General features: G+C 43.5%; 1 protein-coding gene across 1 annotated transcript in view; it reads left to right on the top strand.

The window, feature by feature from the left end:
- Positions 1-18,731, top strand: part of HECW1 (HECT, C2 and WW domain containing E3 ubiquitin protein ligase 1) — a 164,978-nt gene that overhangs the window by 40,973 nt on the left and 105,274 nt on the right. Inside the window, exon 3 of the mRNA XM_010015131.1 lies at positions 5,618-5,712. Coding sequence (XP_010013433.1) covers positions 5,618-5,712 — 95 coding nt within the window. The remainder of the gene's footprint in view (positions 1-5,617; positions 5,713-18,731) is intronic.

Below are 18,731 nucleotides of genomic sequence, written 5' to 3'. Positions count from 1 at the left end.
TTTAGCCTCATTTATACAGTCCTAGTCTTTCTCCCGTCCCACATTCTCTCTGCAGTGATTCTCTTCTAACCTCAATCCTCTCCTTCCCTCAGCTTCCCCATTGGTGCCATTGCTTGCTCAGTATTGCTTGCAGTACCGCAACACCTATAAACTGCCTTTAATCTTTCTCTATTTTGGCTTCTCATTTTCATTCCTTGTCCTAATTTTTCATATGCCTCTCCCACTTTCCCCACTGTATTTGGTCAGTTCTCCCCTCTGTTAACTCCCTGCCTCCACTTTGACACTTTGTCTCTGCTTCCATGGCCACTTTAATTCAAGATGGTCCCATAGCAATCTGATTATATCACAGTATCATGTTTGTTTATTCCGCTTCTGGATCCTCTCTAGGGAAAACTTTATGACTCAACTTAATTGCCTGGCTCTGATTTGGTTCACTTGGTTCCACCCACTTATCAAAGACCTTTTCATTACTGGTGTTTGACACCTCTCACTTTTTTTCTGCACAACGGTTGCCCAGAAGAGCAACAACAGCTTCTTTAGTATTAGATTGAATTGATCACAAATGGCTCTGTTTTGAAGAGCTTCCCTGAGAGGTTGTTCAGTGCTGAGAAATGCTTAGCTAATGCCTAGTCACCTCAGCTAATTGAAACAAAAAGTGTCATGGGAGTAAATCACAACCAGATTGTGGAAGTGCCTCAGGTGTACCACACACTCCTATCAAACACCAGCTGATGCTTCCTGCCTCCCCCAAAGAATATAATTTAGTCTTTCCTTGAAATACTTGTTAGACTTTTTGTTTTGGTTTGAGTTTTTTAGGTGAACAAGGGGAACTGCTTAATCCTGGCAAAGCTTCTTTTTATATTTGAGAGAATATATGAATAAAACCACCTTTAAGTGGAAGTTAAGCCTCTGAGACCAGACTAGCTTTAGTAAGTGAGGAGCAGAGGGTTATAAGAGCAACTGAACTTTTGAGAAGATATTTAGGACAATTTTCCCAACTCTGAAGGAATGGGGAAGATGAGTAGGAATAGAAGTATTTCAAAGGGAAAGGGGTATCAAATACACTAACAGGAGCAATAACACTGACAGGGAAGAATGGCTGGATGGGAACTAGGACATCTCTTAGAGATTTTCAACCTTCAACACCTCCAGCTGCAATTCATCAGCAGACCCTACTAGATTTTATCACCCCCCTTCAGTTTAGTAAGGAGTAGGGTGTTTCAAGGGCTGGGTGATTGAGGAGGCAGAATAGAGTATTGTGAAGAAGAGCTATGTCCAGCTGGTAAATTCATTTTCCAGTTAATTTGCAAAACTGATTTGGTGACTGAGATAACTCAGGACTTTGATAGAGAAATCATTCTCTGCAGACTGGATTGTTGTTGTTCTGAAAGGGGTGAAGCTCCATGGCAGAGATGTTCTCTGGCAAAATTCAAACTTCTCACAGTTTTCCTCTGAACCAGGAGTGGTCTCCCTGTGGTGTCCGGGGATGGGCTACATCCCGGCTCCTCACCCTTCCCTGTGAGCATCCCTCCTATTGGACCCTCAGAGGTGTTTGCAGGCTGTGGTGCAAGGAGCAAAACAGAATCAGCCCCTGCTGTTGCCTGGCTCTGATACCCTGCCCTGGGGGTCTTTCTTGGGCACCTACACCTCTGGTAGTTACAGATGTCTACACACTCCCTCTGGTAGTGGTGGATCTGAGCATACACCTGGGGACTGTCTTATTTGTATCAGTGCAGTGGAAGGCTGTAACACAGCTGTGGTTTAATAGAGATGCCAAGCCTGGTGTAAAGGGAATGCAATGCTGTTGTGTTCTTCATCCATGAAAACTGCTGAGTAGTTTGGTAATTGTCATGGGCATGAGTATTTCAGAGCATCTTCAGACATCTCATCTCTTGGAAGATTTACCAGTCTAACTGCCATTTTTGCTAACGGAAAGGAGAACTTAACCTTGTTACTTGCTGATTTGAACATCATAACTTTATTATCTGATCCACTGAGCTGCTACTTGTAATTACTGAGATGAAAACAATAATGGCATGTATTTATTTATAACTGGGGATTAACTGGACAACACCTACTCCTGACCTGTGCACTGTGCCATGTAGCTAGGCCAGTAGGACAGAGTGAAATGGTCTACTTTATTCCAGAACAAGCTAATCTACAAGACTGCAGTGCAAACAGCCCTTGTAACTACATATAATGTCCAAATGCCAGCTGGATAATATTCAGGTTAATTTATATCACTGCCTTGCTTATACTTCCAGTGCTTTCTGTTCATCTGCAGAGGCAGTGGTACCAAGCCAGCAAATGTCTGCATCTATTTTGGAAATGTCTCAGAGGTGATTCAGGAATACAAGAACAGTGTTCAGATGGATTAAAATGTTAGAACTCTCTTGAAGTAAAAAACAGCACCAACAGTGGTATTTGGAAAGAATGGCTCCCAGCCAAAAAAAGCCCAACTAGAGTCTAAGTGGCATTTTTGAACCTAAGGAAATTGTATGTAATTGTGCAAGCTTTATAGTTGTTGAAGTTTTATCTATTCCTTGACAATAGCCATTTTTCTAATATTTTCAATCTGAAAAAGAGCTGGTAAAAAGGGAGAAGGGAGGGAATCAAGAAAAAACAAAATGTTGTTCCCCTGATGTTTCCAGAGCAGTTTTTCTAGCTGTAAAGGCTCCCATAAGACTGGTTGCTCTCAGATCTGCCTCTCTGATGGACATCTTTGGTGTTCATTAATCACTGCCTCAAATACTGCCTGAGGAGTGGTTGCATCTCTGCCACTGTTCTGGGTTGGGTGTGACACTTGCATCTCTCCGAGTTGTTTTCTTGCCAGTTTGCATCTGTATGTGGGCAGTTTGATTGAAAATTGTATTAGAAATAGTGGTGGTGTGAAACTGAGAGGAAGGCGCCTACAAGGATGCTGGAGAGGGACTCTTCATAAGGGATTGTGGCAATAGGACAAGGGGCGATGGGTTCAAACTGAAACAGGGGAAGTTCAGGTTGGATATAAGGAAGAACTTCTTCCCTGTGAGGGTGCTGAGGCGCTGGGAGAGGTTGCCCAGAGAAGCTGTGGCTGCCCCATCCCTGGCAGTGTTCAAGGCCAGGTTGGACACAGGGGCTTGGAGCAACCTGCTCTAGTGGAAGGTGTCCCTGCCCATGGCAGGGGGTTGGAGCTGGGTGATCTTAAGGTCTGTTCCAACCCAAACCATCCTATGGTTCTGTGATCTTCAGTAACCCAGATGGTTCTTTCCAAATACATATTCAATCATCTTAGTAACCCTTTGTCCTTGAAAGGAATACTAATATCCAGAATACCTACATAGGGATATATTCTTTCCTCCTTCTGTTCTCTAATACTTTTAGTTTAATTAAATAGATTCTTTTAAACCATCATTTCCCAGTGTATATGGTAACTGAATTCCTACTTGTCAACCTACGATGGTTTCCTGCTGTGAGGTCTGAACATTTTCATACAGGCTAGTCCTGAAGCGATGTTTTATTAACCGTATGAGTTAATAAAAATAAAATAATTTTACAAAGCTTCTCTTTATTCTAGTTCTCAATGTTCCATGCAAACTGTAGCTAAAAATGTCCAGGGGAGAGGAAAATTAAGATTTGAGTAATCGGCGAGAACTGCATGTTTTGAGCTATAGTGATATGCTCAGCTTTTGCTGTCTTCTCAGTGAGTAAATGAGTTTGCTGCTGAGCTGTTAAAAGTCCTGTAGAGAAAATTGCAACACGAAAATTCAATCTGGACTTGCAGTTTTTCAGTCCCACAGGCTCACCCAGCCTTTTTTTTTTGCTGCCAGAAGGAAACAACTGCTGCTTCTCCCAGGTGCAACAAGAGGGTTGCTTGCTCAGCTGCACTGACACCTCAAGTAAACCCCTTGAGTTTGCAGAGTTGTGTTTAGGTCAGAGTTGTGAGTTAAACCCCAGAATGGGCCACACTGATCCACTCCTAGTGGAGAGCTGGGAAGTAAAAAGGACACACGTACAGGTCTGTGTATATAGTGGGAGAGGTTTTCACTGTGGGAGTAGAGATGTGCTCCTGGTCATCTGTTGAAGAACAAGCTGTGGGGATGGAAACCACAGTAGCAGATGAACTGTGCTGGTACTGTGCTTCGTGTCGATGGACTGCACCTCCTGATGCCTCCTCAGGCAGGAGAGTGGTGAAGCCAGCTGGGAATGAGAAGTGCTTCAACTACTTGGGAACGTAAACTCTTTGGTTTCCATTTCTCAAGTCACATCAGAAAATTGGGAAGGCTTTACACTTCTATTTTGTCATTCCAAAAACAAACTGGGATTTATTCTTCCTCCTGTGTTCCTGTGTATCTGTAGGTGTCAAGGGGAAGCAGTTCAGGTGTGGTTTTGAGGTTCTCCACCTCCTTTCATGTCCCCATGTTTTGCTTCCTGCTGGAGCTCTGCACAGTTGTTTTTTGGATCTACCAAATGCAGATCACAGCATCAGCTCTTAACATTGCATAATCTTGTGTCACAGCTGCACTGATTTTGATTAGTTTGTTACTGCTGTTACAAACTGAGACACATTTTGTATGTGACTGTTTTCTTACATGGGCACTGTAGTTACAGGGAGTGTTGTGGCTCTGCAGGCAAAGGTCAGTGTTTTCCGTGGGCTGCAGCAGCAAAGCAAGGAGTTAAGTCAAAACTTGATGATGAAAAGCACCTTCAAGTATATTATGGAACAGCTGAAAATTTCCATTGCATTATCCAGTTAAAACTGCCAGATGTGAATGCTGCTTTTAATGAAACAGGCATTTTTCAGATCGTGGAAGCATACCTGTTACATACAGTGCATTACGTGCTGTGTCCTGGCTGTATATAAGCACGTACCAACACAGTTCACATTCTAGTTTGTTATTATAAGAAAGTGGGTTGTAAGGAGACAATTAACAAGAAGCTGATTTCACTACTTCTGTGCCTTGACACAGATACTGAAATGGGTTTCCCTCACTTAACGTATTGATCTGAATGCTAATGCACATGGCAAAAAACAGCACTATGAGTCCAAAATTATGGTCTTCTTGTGTTCCTTACCTAGTCAAAATCTTTGGAAGTCAGTGGAAATGCACTAAAATGGGGTCTCGTGGTACTACGCTGTGTCTAATAAATGCTTTAGTGTAGGAACTGACAGAGCAGTTAATCTGTGTAGATCTACATCCTTGCCCTGACGAAGGCCAGAACAAATTGGCTCAGTGAAACCTGTCAGAAAGCAACTGTGGAATCTTCTTGTCCTGAGGAAGTTTCTCACTTTCTCTGCACAATAGTGTTTGGTGTATCTGAATAGGGAGGGTTTCTCTGACCCTTTCTTCTTCCTCACATAGCTAAAGGATGCTGATCAGGTAGTCTGAGGTCTATCTGTCAGTCATAACTGCTGCTCTGAGGAGGTAGGGGCTTTAACTGCTTGAAGTTGCAGGAACTGAACTCTAAATTTCACTCTGGCGAAGAGGAAGATCGGAGGCAGGGGGTGTCCTCTCATGCCAGCCAACCTGGGATGAACCACTTGCATTGTAACTGCTTACCAGCCTTGTGCTGCACCCCATCATGCAGCTTCTCCCTGGCAGTTCTTCTAATCTAAAATAATTCTTTCTTTTTCTAGCTGAAACAAAGATCTGCTTCAAATACTACCATGGCGTGAGCGGGGCACTACGAGCCACAACTCCGAGCGTCACAGTGAAAAACAACGCAGCTCCCGTAAGTTATTGCCTGGTTTGTGTACTTTTATATGAAAACCATGTTTGCTCTTCAGTGCACTGTGGTACAGATAGTCTTTCAGTTCAGGTGTGGGTTTGTATGCCAAGAGAACATAGATTCAGCTCTCAATCTGTCACAGGGAACTGCAAGACCCACGTCCTAGCTGTATCCTGTTCTGTAAAGTTATCTTCTCTCTTCTGGGTGTTGTGAGGTTTGTGTGGTACCTCTAGAGGGTTTGGGATCCTTGGGTGGTGAATACAGGTAAAGGTCCAGAAAAGGAATAAGATTTTCCTATGTTAAAGTGCTTTTTCTCAAAATTAAGGCACGAACATTTTTGCAGCACTGTCTCTAAGCTCCAGGAACAGCTACAATGGGACACGCTCCCATCAGTGGTAAGAAGTGGGCATTCAGGGCCTGATCCATCAAAAGATTGAACACTGGTTTTGACAGATTGAGGCTTCGCTGAGAGCAATCTTGATTTCCCAGAGCTTAGCAAACTCTGTTGCTCAAATGGCTCTAAGAAGCTTTGTATCTTGCCTGGTTTGGGAAAATTTGATCACCCTGTGAAGCATTTTTTAGAAGCCTGCAGAAAGACTTGCTGATCTCCAAAGCTTGTCTGGCCTTGCTGACAGTGTTTCACTGCCTGCCAGGCTTGTCTTGGCAGAGATCTGCATGAGCTGAGTTTTTAGTCCAATCTGCATGAGAATAGAACTAGGTTGGATGTTTAGTCTGGAAGATGAGTCCAAGAAAGAACTGTCTTACCTTGTGGTTTCTCTTTACCTTCTTTTGATGCACACAATAGCTGCAAACTGGATGCTGGTTAGGGACTGATAGCATGTGTTGTAGGAATAAAAGGTGTTCATGTCTCAATGTGCCTTTCTGACATGCTCATTGTGAAGCCATTCACCACTTTCAGAGCCTGGAGAGTTTCCTTCAGCTCTCTTCAGAGAAACATTGTCATAGAATCATAGAATAGTTAGGGCTGGAAAGGACCTTAAGATCATCTAGTTCCAATCCTCCTGCCATGAGCAGGGACACCACACACTAAACTGTGTCACCCAAGGCTCTGTCCAGCCTGGCCTTGAACACCTCCAGGGTTGGAGCATTCACAACTTCCTTGGGCAACCTATTTCAGTGCCTCACCACCCTCACTGTGAAGGACTTCTTCCTTATATCTAACCTAAACTTCCCCTGTTTAAGTCTGAAGCCATTACCCCTTGTCCTACCACTAGAGTCCCTAAGGAAGAGTCCCTCCCCAGCATCCTTGTAGGTGCAGCTCTGGATATCTTTGCTGTGTGGGATGCTTTAAAGTTCTTTTTAGCCTGTAGTGATGAGTGTCTTGTTGACTTGGGACTTGCTGTTCATTGCCCAGTTATCATCAGTTTGGGAAAACAATATGTTGTTGATATAGTCCCAGTCTTCTGTGAAAGGTAAGCCAGCCAACCAAGGCAACAAATTCCAGTAGGCTGAGAGATTAGAACAGTATTTCTGCATGATTCACATCCATGTCTTAGACCTGAGCTTGAGCCAATTAAGCAAGTTTTTCAGGTCTAGTATGGAAGGGTTACTCTTTCATTATTAACTATCAGCAATACGTTTTAAGTTAATAGAAGAATGTCTGGGGACCTGTGCCTTGGTAATGTGCAAATATGTCATCTCTCCAAGTTCTTCTGGAAATAATGTATATATATTTCCATATATACATATATATGGAAATAAAGCAGCCATTCAAACTTTCAGCTGAGAAGGACTTGTGTTTGAAAGAAAGTCCTTTTCATGAATTACTCAAGGTTTTTGTGGAGATCAGATGAAAACCACCTATTCTGACCTTCAGCTGAGTATACTGTACATGACTGAAGAATAGAAAACATGATTACAGGTGGTGTCAGATAACAGTTTTCCATTTGAGGGCCAAACTAGTGCCCTTGGAAATAGCATTCCAAAAGTAGATATTCTGGTTTGTACTTTGCTATGTTCATCCATCGTTGGCCAGAGAATAAAAGTGCAGCTTTCCTTATCCGAGAAAGGATAAAGGTCCCTCCCCATCCCTTTGGAGTGGCTCCACAGTGGAGTGTACTGGGTGGGCAGCCTCATCTCTTTTTATCCTGTGTCTTGAACCATAATATGAGCACAACTGGGCAGGGAAGTGGTAGTTTGTTTTATTTTCACCCCTTACTCTGTGCAATCAGTTAAGAGCCATGACAGGCTAGCACCATGCTTATAGCTCATCTGAGGTGCCTGAGACTTCTCACCCTAGTGAGACTTGACACACAGGGCGCTTTGTGTTCGAATTGGATGCATCAAACTCCTCAGTTATTCTCATTGCTCCAGTGATTCTGAGCAATGCCCCAGGGTCGCAGGCATGGCTTGTCTCACAGTACCACTAAAAGCCGTGGTCCTCTGACTGCTGTGGCTTGGGTGCAGAGAGGGGCTCTGATCAGAAGAACCTTGTTCAGAGTCTAGGGTGGGTTCTTGAACATCCTTTCTGCTGGAAGGGTGAATCCTGTGGTCTGTGCTTAGAAATTTACCCTCTTTTGCAGTCAGTAGGAGTTTTAGCAGTGGCTGTGGGACCTTGGTGTGTTAGAAACAACAGCTTTGTGGGGAGAAAATCTCAATAGGGATCCTGCTTTGGGTATAGGGGCTGAATTTTTTGGAATGCTGGTTGCCCTGAACCAAAGGGAGTTATTCCCTTGTAGTGATGGCATCACAGATTCCCCCTGAAGCTTAGGCTGTCAGTAGGCAGGCAGAGGGAATGAAGCTTTGTGAATCTGACACAAGCAAACCTTTTCGTTTGGCACAGCTTGGGACAAAGATCCAGTGCAGGTGTCCTTTGAGAGGCAGCATTTGGGGACAGGTGACCTTCTGGGGACAGTGTTTGCACTGCGGGCACAGACTCATCTGCAGCTGATGCTGGAGCCACCCAAGCAGGTTGTGCCTGAGCCCCTGGGCTGCGACGTCTCCCGCGGCACGGGCAGCAGCCGGCACATAGGCTGCTTGGTGCGTGTCCTGTCTGTCTACACCAGTAACCACCAGTATCCTAACACCACAGTTCAGAAACCACAACAAAACCCACAGCCTTCACTGTCTGTCTGTCTGCGGTTTGCTGCAAGGGAAAGGGAAAAGAAGAATCCTGCTTCCAAAGGGAAACAAAAGTTACTGTGTTAGTTGGATGTCTTTTATAGCGCCGATGGTGCTTCAGGCTGAGTAGTGTCTCGCGTTTCTTGTATTATGAATGTTCTGCTCCATTTGAGTTTATCTCCTCATGCTGTAACCCAGTTATTAGAGCTGCCTTGCCTGCTGATGAGGATGCCCTGCAGTTTGTTTGCTGGTGAAAAGTCCTGTCACATTTTATCCCCTGTGAATCGTCAGGCTTGAATATCTGGGAATGAAGGGCTGTGCACTTTGGCCAGCTCATACATGCCAGGAGCATAAATGGGAATTGGGGGCAGTGGATAGGCCTAGGGGTAATGGCAGTGAAACAGAGCACCTGCAGTTCTGGAAGAAAGAAACATCCTGTCTGGCTTTTCTTTTTCTGGACTAGTGACATACTGAAACCAGTGAAGCTTATGCACAGTAGTTTATACTACTAAAGCAGAAACGTTACCATCAGTAATGTTTCTCAGTAGAAAAGAACGTTTTTGCAACATCTGGAGCATTCCTCCATTTGTTGCTCTTCATTCATTCATAATGTCACCACTAGTTCATCTTTACATCAGATGTCATAGAAAAACAATGTAAGTTACAGCAATTAATTCTAGCAATAGGACAATGTTGCCTTCCTAGTGTGAAAGTGGTTTAACCTGAACGTGGCTCTTTTGCAGTAAAATAAAGCTGGCATGAGAGCAGCATACAGAATGAAAAAGAACCTTTTTCCCTTAGAGTTTATAGCCTAGAAAGATAAATTGGATACATCACAATTAAAGACAGTAAGTGGAGAATCAATGTTTTAGCCTCAGGACAAATGTCTCCACTAAATTGGGAGCATTCACTCGCTGTGCATTAGATGCAAAGAACCAGGGCTGATTGAACCTCTGGAGCTTTTGTGCCACAGTTCTTGTCTCATAGATCATGATGGCACTCGTCAAATACACTTAACATCGTGGGGAAAGCTATGTAAATTGAAGGTAATTATTGAAAGGGACCTTCTTTGCGTTGTGTTTGTGTGGAAATGCTGCCTCAGCTGGGTTTCCCTGGAATCACTGCTTGATAAGCGGCTGCCATTTGATGGTGACTGATCATTCTTGAGGACTTCCTGCTGTAAATATTTGCGTTACGTGCTGTCATGTCAGAGCATGGGCTGCTAAGGAGTGTTTGATAATGAAGCATTCTGCCTCATTCCCATGTGTGTGCTGCAAGCCAGGATTTTATGAGAGTGTGCACATACAAGCAGCTGTATCTGTCATTCTTTCCAAAGTCTGGATTTAAAAATCTCAGCTGTGTGTGTTCTTTTTCCCTTCATGTCTTATTCTGTGATAGGTGTTAAAACTGTGTTTCTGGAGCTATGTAATAAATCTAACAGTCTGATTTGAGAGTGTAAGAATAATTATACTTCAAGAAACAGAGGATGAAGAGGGAGCAGACACTTCTAGTGGCTTCTGCACTGTTCAGCAGTTGAGGTTAAAAAAAAGATGAAAGTTTATGGAAAACACAGCATCAGGCTGCTGCAATTAATCATGGCAAAGAATGCAAGCCAGGTACATCTTTAACAAGTGTAAGCGGTGTACCTTGAAAGGCTCAGCATTTCCAGGGAGGGAAATAGCAGTTTTCTGGAAGCTGTGGGTGTGCTGTGGGTGTAGGTGATGGGGTATTTGTCAGGAGTAAGCAAGAAAATCTCCTTTCCTTATCTTGACATAAGAAGTAGCCAGATTTCCTCCAACTCGCAGCTGCCTTTGAATGCAAGGTAAGCAATAGCATTGTTAATACCACCTGTATTCTACCCATCCCTGTTTCCTGCAAAGGCGAGGGAGTCAGTCAGGAATGAAAAAGTGGAGGGAAAATGACGGGAAATGAGTGGAAAGACTCAGCTGGAAGGAGGCGTAGACTCCAGCAGTCAAATAGTCAAATACAGAGTGCTGTCTGCCAGGGTACATTCCCTTTCCAGTGCAAAGGGCATCTAACAGAGAACATATATCTGTGTAGGTTTTGGACCTATCAGAAATATCTGCCCATTTTTAGGTTTCTCCTAAGGTGGTATTTCTTTCACAACAGCACAAATGCTGTCCACATCCCACCTGCCTCACATGCTCATACGCTGCCACCAGTGCAGGCTAACAGCATGAAGTGGAATAACATGAGAACATAAGGCTTTGAATTTAAAGAAACTATCACATTGTCTGGGGAGTTGCTTTAGCATTTTAACAGCAAGTTCTGCATTTACAGAAAACCCTGTTTTTCTGTAGGTGTGCAGGGAGCAATTTGGTCATTTGTGTAGGAAAGAATATTATTGTCTGGAGTTCAGGAAGTGCAATAGCTCACAGTAAGCTCATCAGAGGTGGAAGAAAGAAGTGTAGTAATACCTCTTAGGGAATTGGCAAAGATTTTACTATGTGCATAGGAAACATGAGCACTTTCATGTTACAAAGTCTTGTGTATAGTCATTGTACGCTTGTTTTGAAATGTTCTAGAGACATGAAGTTAAAAAAGAGAGCAGGGAAAGGATTAGAGGTAATAGAGAAGGATTTTCATTAATACTCTACTGTTTTTAACACTGCATATTATAGTATTAACTAAAGCCTTAATCTGAGATGGCAGTATGAGCTGAGTGCATAGATAAGCCATTACACAAACCACAGCTAACACACTGGGAGGAAAGGGAGGCTTCCTGACAGAATTTCCCCCCCCCCCACCTCTCCATCTACAACCTACAAGGGAGTGATTTTGAGTGTGAGAGCAACCTTCAGCACACTTTTTACAGCCAAAAAAAAAGCCATTAATTCATTTTTTCACTTTGTTTTGCTTCATTATGAAACCATGGTAGTGTTTTACAGCCTGACTTGGTGCTACTCAGTTACGTTCAAGCATAGTTACTCACATGAGCAGCCTCCTAATAGTTGCAGAGTTGAGCCCTTAGTTCCGTGTAATGACGTTTTTGGTTATGCTTTTCTATATCCTAATTAGCACTGATTCAAAGAATTGGAAGGTTAATGACATGTCCAAATTATTTCTTATTGCCACCTCAGTAGCATGGGCGCTTTTTCAGTATCTAGTTACATAAAGACTATTGTATTTACACTGCAATTACCCTGTCATGTAGCAAGCACTCCATTTATATGAATTAGTGGAGTTGGAAAGCATAACCAGGGTGTAATTGGGCTCTGACTGCAGCATAAGTGTAGTCACTGTGTTATAAATAATAACCTTTTCCTTCCTTTTATTTCCTCTACTCACATTTTAAATAGAGATGGTTGGCAAGAGATTATCTTTAAATATTGAGAAAACTCATTTGCACTGAAGGCTTCTTCTGAGTGCAGCCCCATAATACGGGATTTTACAGCCTTGGTTCAGTAAAGGTATGGAGCATGTGCTGAAACCCCTCTGACTTTACTGGAAATGTTTAAAGATTTTCTTCCAAATTGGCAGAATCTCTCAAGACAAAACAGAACAAGCACTCATAGAGTCACTTCAAGCAGCATTTCCGTTATGACAGATTTCAAATATGTCAATAGCTACAGTGACAAACGATGCAGTTCTATGTGCCTGGTGGCTTTTTCTCCCTGTTTCGGTATCTACTTTTTCAGCTCAGTGTGGTTCAAAATCCTATCACCACCCATTCACAGATTTACACCACTTACAAGAAGTAAGAGCTCAGAATTTATTATCTAACAAGCACAAATTGAGCAAGGGAGGTACAATTTTCTTTGTGAGCATCAGCATTGATTTCCTGAGCAGCAGCCCATAACTCTCAGCATGCAGGTATGTTCTTTCTTACTGGTCGTGTTTGCATATTTAAATGTTACCTAATTTTGCAGTCATCATAATTTACTGATCCATCTGTATGAAAGACAGAGGTGTGGTGTATTTGATTGTCATAATGGAATTTCAGATACAAGCACCTAGAATTAGGCACAATGCCAAAAATCAGAATGGATTGGAAAAGACTTTATGCAAGAAATGCACCCAAAATCACACAATCCCAGACTGGTTTGGGTTGGATGGGACCTTAAAGATCATCCAGTTCCAACCCCCTACCATGGGCAGGGACACCTTCCACTAGAGCAGGTTGCTCCAAGCCCCTGTGTCCAACGTGGCCTTGAACACTGCCAGGGATGGGGCAGCCACAGCTTCTCCGGGCACCCGGTGCCAGCGCCTCAGCACCCTCACAGGGAAGAGCTTCTGCCTAAGAGCTCATCTCCATCTCCCCTCTATCAGGTTAAAGCCATTCCCCTTGTCCTGTCCTTACAGGCCCTTGTCCAAGGCCCCTCTCCAGGTTTCTTGGAGCCCCTTTAGGCACTGGAGCTGCTCTAAGGTGTCCCCTTCAGGAGCCTTCTCTTCCCCAGGCTGACCCAGCCCAGCTCTCTCAGCCTGTTTTCTGTGCTTTTGTTTTTGTGCTAAATCACCTGCATATTTCACACACATTTCCAAGGGCTGCACATGTAGGAGAGCAGGGAAAAGAGCCACCTGTGCGGAATGAGTGTGATGCAGGCAGTGGCTGGGCATGGCCCAGCACAGCACTTCTCTCAAACCCAGTACTTGTCACCAGGGAGGACATCCAGCCCATGGTTGTGCCAGCTTGGAACAGTCAACACAGAGCACTGTGTCCAGCAGTGACTCTACACATAGCTGATGCATCGACAACCAGTGCCTTTTTGATCCTGTGGTGAATCCAGGTAATAGACTACAGCATGAAAGAACTAGCCCTATATATTAAATGTATCCCTGGCATCACACCAGACATTTGAAGCAGAGAAAAGCACAGGTGGGTGGCAGGGGTGCCTGTCCTGCTCAGTGGAATGAAGGGTGGATCATGAGTGACCTGAAGTGGAAGTTGTGACCCATCCTGACATTGTCTTCTTTTAGTAGCTTCACACATAATACACTGCTATAGGCATAGCTGCAATGGATTTAGACAGGGAAGAGATGGTGTAAGAAAAAGCTAACGTCTGTTAAATTATTAAGCAAAATAGTTCTTTAAGTGTTCATCCATCAGACTTTTTCCCACTGGCATAGCCTGAATGTGCAGTTGTACAGTCAGAAAAGCAGAGTAGGAGCAGAATAAAAAAGCAGGGTTAAGGCCACCACTGCACATGTCAACTTCCTGCCTTCTCATGGACTCTAATTAAGCAGCACTAATTGAAGAATTGCTGAGCCATCCCTAGGTATCACTGGCCACAGCCTGCTCTTCACTTTGCAGATCAATTTTGGGCTTGTTCCTGTTGCCTTAGTTCCTTTGCACCCATTGTTTCAAAGAAAAGATTGGGTCAGATTTAACCTTACTGGCAGCTGATGCTGCATGAACTTCTAAATGCAGACTTAGAGTGGTTAAATTAGCAGGCTTGCAGTGCAGCACAGAGTTGAAGAGAAGAAATAAGAAGCATGACAGATGGGAACTGGAGTGATTTTATTTCAGCAATACCAAGAAGATCATTACACAAGCCATTTATTTGTTAATGGGTTCAATAAGTGTCTGGTATTTCCCAGCCACTTGCTTTCTGAATGTCTCTTGTTATGGCCACATAATAGCCATACTAATAGTCTGCACATCATGTTACTCCTTCTGTAGTTTAGTAAATTATGGAAAGATCAGCAACTGTTCAGCACTCTGCACTGATATAATCATGTATGCTTTGGCCTTTTACATTCTTATATACTCCCTTCTGCATCAGATTCCTGAAAAACAGTGTAATTCCTGAAATCATACAGTGGGTCTGAGGGCAAATATTGTAATTTTGTTGAAGGAAGGAAGAAGGATTCAGACCTGCGGAGTACACTTCAGTGGTGAAGGTGATAGACTTCTAAATGAAGTACCTCCTGCTTCCTCCCTTCTAGGAGTTACCTGCAGCGATGGCGCATGAATCTGATTGTAGGTGAACACCAGCTACATTACTAGAGGTGGTTTACATGGCTGCCTGACACACCTTTACAGCATGTATCAGTTCAGAAGCTGCAAAAAGATTTGCTTTGATGTTGTTTTACAAAACAGAGTATTTCTGCCCTTTCCCCCTGCATTTATCGGCTTGATTTGTTACTGCCAATTCTGTACACATTGACCTAAGTCTCACCGGGTGCCCTAGAGGCCTGCTAATGGACTAAAGGAAGAGAACGTTGTGTACTAGCCATTTTTTGTCTGTGTTTGACTATTATTTAGTGAAAGCACCATTTTTACTTGGCACTATTTTGCTTTTAAAAAAATGCACTTTGCAATCAGGAAAACAAAGAGCCGGAATGGTGCCAGGGTGAATCCTCTCCAGGATCCAGCTAGTCCAACACCCATGACCATGGAAGCTACAAGAACCCCACAGTGCATGGGTGTGAAATCCTCTAGGTCAAATTGGGTATGTCTGCAGAACCACTGGATAAGACACAAAGAGGAAAGGGCCAGGGTTTGGTTTTCTTTGCTCTGTTATGTTTCCAGGACTGCTTATCCACATCATGGCTTTACTGCCGTAACATCTTCACCAGCTGCCCTTTCTTGGTATGCAATGGACAGGCAGGCATAGGGGAATGGCTGTTGGAAAAACTTGTGTCCCTGTTGCAAGTGGGATGCTTGGTGACTGCAAGCCTTTGTAGCAGGGAAATCATTCTGAGCTTACCAATTGTGCACTTTCTGTGTCCCCACGGTAAAAAATCTTTGCTTTCCTGAAGTTTGAATTTACTGTTGTTCAATTTTCTTGTTTTCTCCCATGTTCCAGGATTAGTGAAGACAGAGATGGTAAACTCTTGATCTCCTGTCTTTGTACCAGTTATCATTGCTTAGAGCTTCAAGCCATTTCTTTTTCCTGAAGTTCTTCTAAGGTGCTTTAAAAGCATGTGTATCAATCATAGGAGCAGCTCTGCTCTGGAGCCAGGCTGAGAGAGCTGGGCTGGTTCACCCTGGAGAAGAGAAGGCTCCTGAAGGGGACACCTTAGAGCAGCTCCAGTGCCTAAAGGGGCTCCAGGAAACGTGGAGAGGGGCCTTGGACAAGGGCCTGTAGTGACAGGACAAGGGGAATGGCTTTAACCTGACAGAGGGGAGATGGAGATGAGCTCTTAGGCAGAAGTTCTTCCCTGTGAGGGTGCTGAGGCGCTGGCACCGGGTGCGCAGAGAAGCTGTGGCTGCCCCATCCCTGGCAGTGTTCAAGGCCAGGTTGGACACAGGGGCTTGGAGCAACCTGCTCTAGGATCATTTAGGTTGGAAAAGACCTTTAAGATCATCGAGTCCAAGATGCATGATTTTGATCTGCGTCTCTCTTACACAAGTTTTGATACAAAATGAGATTCTTCTTGAGAGCATAAGCAAGCATTTTCAGGACTTCTTGATATCCTTCAGTACGAGTTGAAATTCTTTGTGTGTTTATATAACAGTATAGGAAAGAAGAGGAAATTTTGAAAGTGGATGACAACCACATGGTTTTGTGTAGAAATGTACCTGGGGTAGAAGACTTTTGAAGCAGGAACTGTGTTAATTAGGTGGGAAATCTGAATCATTTGGGATGAGATGTACCTATTGGTCTATCTGTTGGTCTCCATCACCCAGGAAGTAATATGCAATGCAGTGTTTGTGGGAGGACATTGTGCTTTCATCAAGACAAGAAGCCTGTGTTCTGGTAGTTGTTGAAATCAGTGACACTTGTTCAAGACTAGTTGAGTTAATGCATGCATTCTAATTGATCATAATCTGATCTGTGTGACTGTGATCCAGCTTTAGTCCCTCCAGTTTCAGATTAGCTTTTTTCCTGTCTTGCTCAGCTTTGTTACATAGCATTGCTGTTGGACATCTTCTTGGTTCATCTCAGATTTGGGTGGCAATGTGTTACCTCTCAGGTATATGCTAAGAATTAATGTTTTCTGAAAGCGTTAGAAATTCTTAAATGGAAGTTGTTGTCCTAGTCTTTAATCTGCTGTTAATTGCTGTTAGCTGATGAGACAAAGCAGAGAGAGGACTTATGAGCGAGTATTAGTCATGCTGAGGAACACAGTGGCCAGGTTTCTGACTGACATGTCCACCCAGGAAAATCAGCATATTAAACCATGGTCATTAGATTAGCATAAAGAAGAAATGGCTCATGTTGAGGAAGGAATGCAAATATTAACTGAGAGACAACAGTGTGGGTAAGCCTTCCAAAAAAATTGAATAAAATCTAAAAGGTGTACAGGGAAAAACATAAACTCACTGCTTATTTGAAGCAGTGAACTCTTTTAAGAGCTTACCATGAACAAAGCAAAGTAAGCAGATGGAGCTGGAGCAGTCAAAGAGCTTGTTTTGTAAACCTCTTGAGATACCTCCGTGCTGATATGAAAATAGGACATCAGGAAGGTTGCCAAATACAGTGGAATTACTGTCTTCTGGGTTTGTTTTTAAGGTATCTGTGATGTTGGAAGAGATCAGTGACTTCTAAAACAATGTTAGGATGTCACAGGCTAATGTTACTTCTTGAAGTTGGTGTTTTATGTAACAGTATCTGCTGCTGAGTCTCAGACATCCTGTCAAGTGAAAAGGGAAGAGGAAGCTTCATCAGCCGGGAGAGATGCTTCAACAGTGTGCCTGTGGTTTTTCAAGTCTGTCGGTATAGATCAAGGTAATCTGAAAGCCAGATCCACCGAAGTAATAGAGATCTTCCTGCCATTCAGTGGGTCTTTCTCTCAAATCCTAGGTGAACTGTTGCTCACATATAGGCTGGATACAATTTGCTTGTCATTTGTGTTGTGCTGCTTTGCCTGGCCATTTTAAATGATCTATTTTGCTCTAAGACATGATGCTTTGGACAGGTTCTTTGGGCTGTGATGGAAGTAAGGTGTAAGAGCTGAGTAAAATTTGTAGGATTTTTGCAAAGGAGCATGGAGACTTATCCGGGGTCTCTGCCTGGGGGTTCTTGATGCACTGGACAAGCTGCCCTGTGCACTGTGTCGCAGTCAGAGCTGCAGCCTGCAGATTTACAGATGTAAGGGAAATGTTGAGGACACACAGATGAGAAATTACCTGAATATATCAGTGCTGTACAAAGGCAAAGTATCATTTTACAAAGCTTTAATGTGTACTAGAGAACACTGATAAATTCTTGGGTAGATGTACAGATTATAGTCTCTGGACCACCCGCAAATGAACCATTAAGTGTATTGGAATCACGCCTAAGATAAAGGGTGCTGCATTCCTTGTTGCCAACCAGAAAGCTGACATAGTGGAAGAAAAGTAGGGAAATAGGTGCAAGTCCTCTTTCTGTGTCTGCACATCCGTATCGCTTGTATCTGAATACAATCCGAGGTATGAACTGAAGCGGAGGTGGGCGATTGCGTGCCCGGTCTCACTCAGCAGCTTTCAGCGGCTGGCATTCTCCAGTGTGGCTGTTTTCAAGCACTGGGAGGATTTCTTTACCTCAGAGGAGCAGCCAGGCAAACAGCCAGACAGGCAGAGGGAAAGAAAGAGGTTGTAAAACTTGGCAAAGCCAGATCTGCAGCCTGCACTGAACCTGTCTGTGTGCACTCTGCAGTGAAGTTTCACCTCTACTGGAGCTGTCAGATGCACTTGAGTCCTGATTGGATTTTCAGTAACCAAGGATTTTTCTTGTAACATATCTTTTGTTTCCTTGTCTGCTTTCCTTTGTCCTGGGAAGGAGGGAGAACGGGAGGAAGATTTGGGGAGAGGAGCATTGTTGTAATTTCATAATGCACCACCCTCTATAAAAGCAACCAGTATTTAAAATCTGGCCTGAACTCACTCATACCCTCAGATAACCTATATAAAATCAGCAGACATGACCGCGGGGATGACTGTGACGTGAACTCACACAGTTACAGCATGTGGATTTAGAGGACATTTTGAATGTTTATTGCTTTCCACCATGCTTCTCATGCTTTCTACTCTTACCTTTCAGTTGTACATTTCC

Source organism: Nestor notabilis, unplaced genomic scaffold (assembly GCF_000696875.1).
Source record: "Nestor notabilis isolate BGI_N333 unplaced genomic scaffold, ASM69687v1 scaffold6995, whole genome shotgun sequence".
NCBI lineage: Eukaryota > Metazoa > Chordata > Aves > Psittaciformes > Psittacidae > Nestor > Nestor notabilis.
The sequence above is the reverse complement of the archived record's forward strand: the minus strand, read 5'-3'. Positions and strand labels throughout refer to the sequence as shown.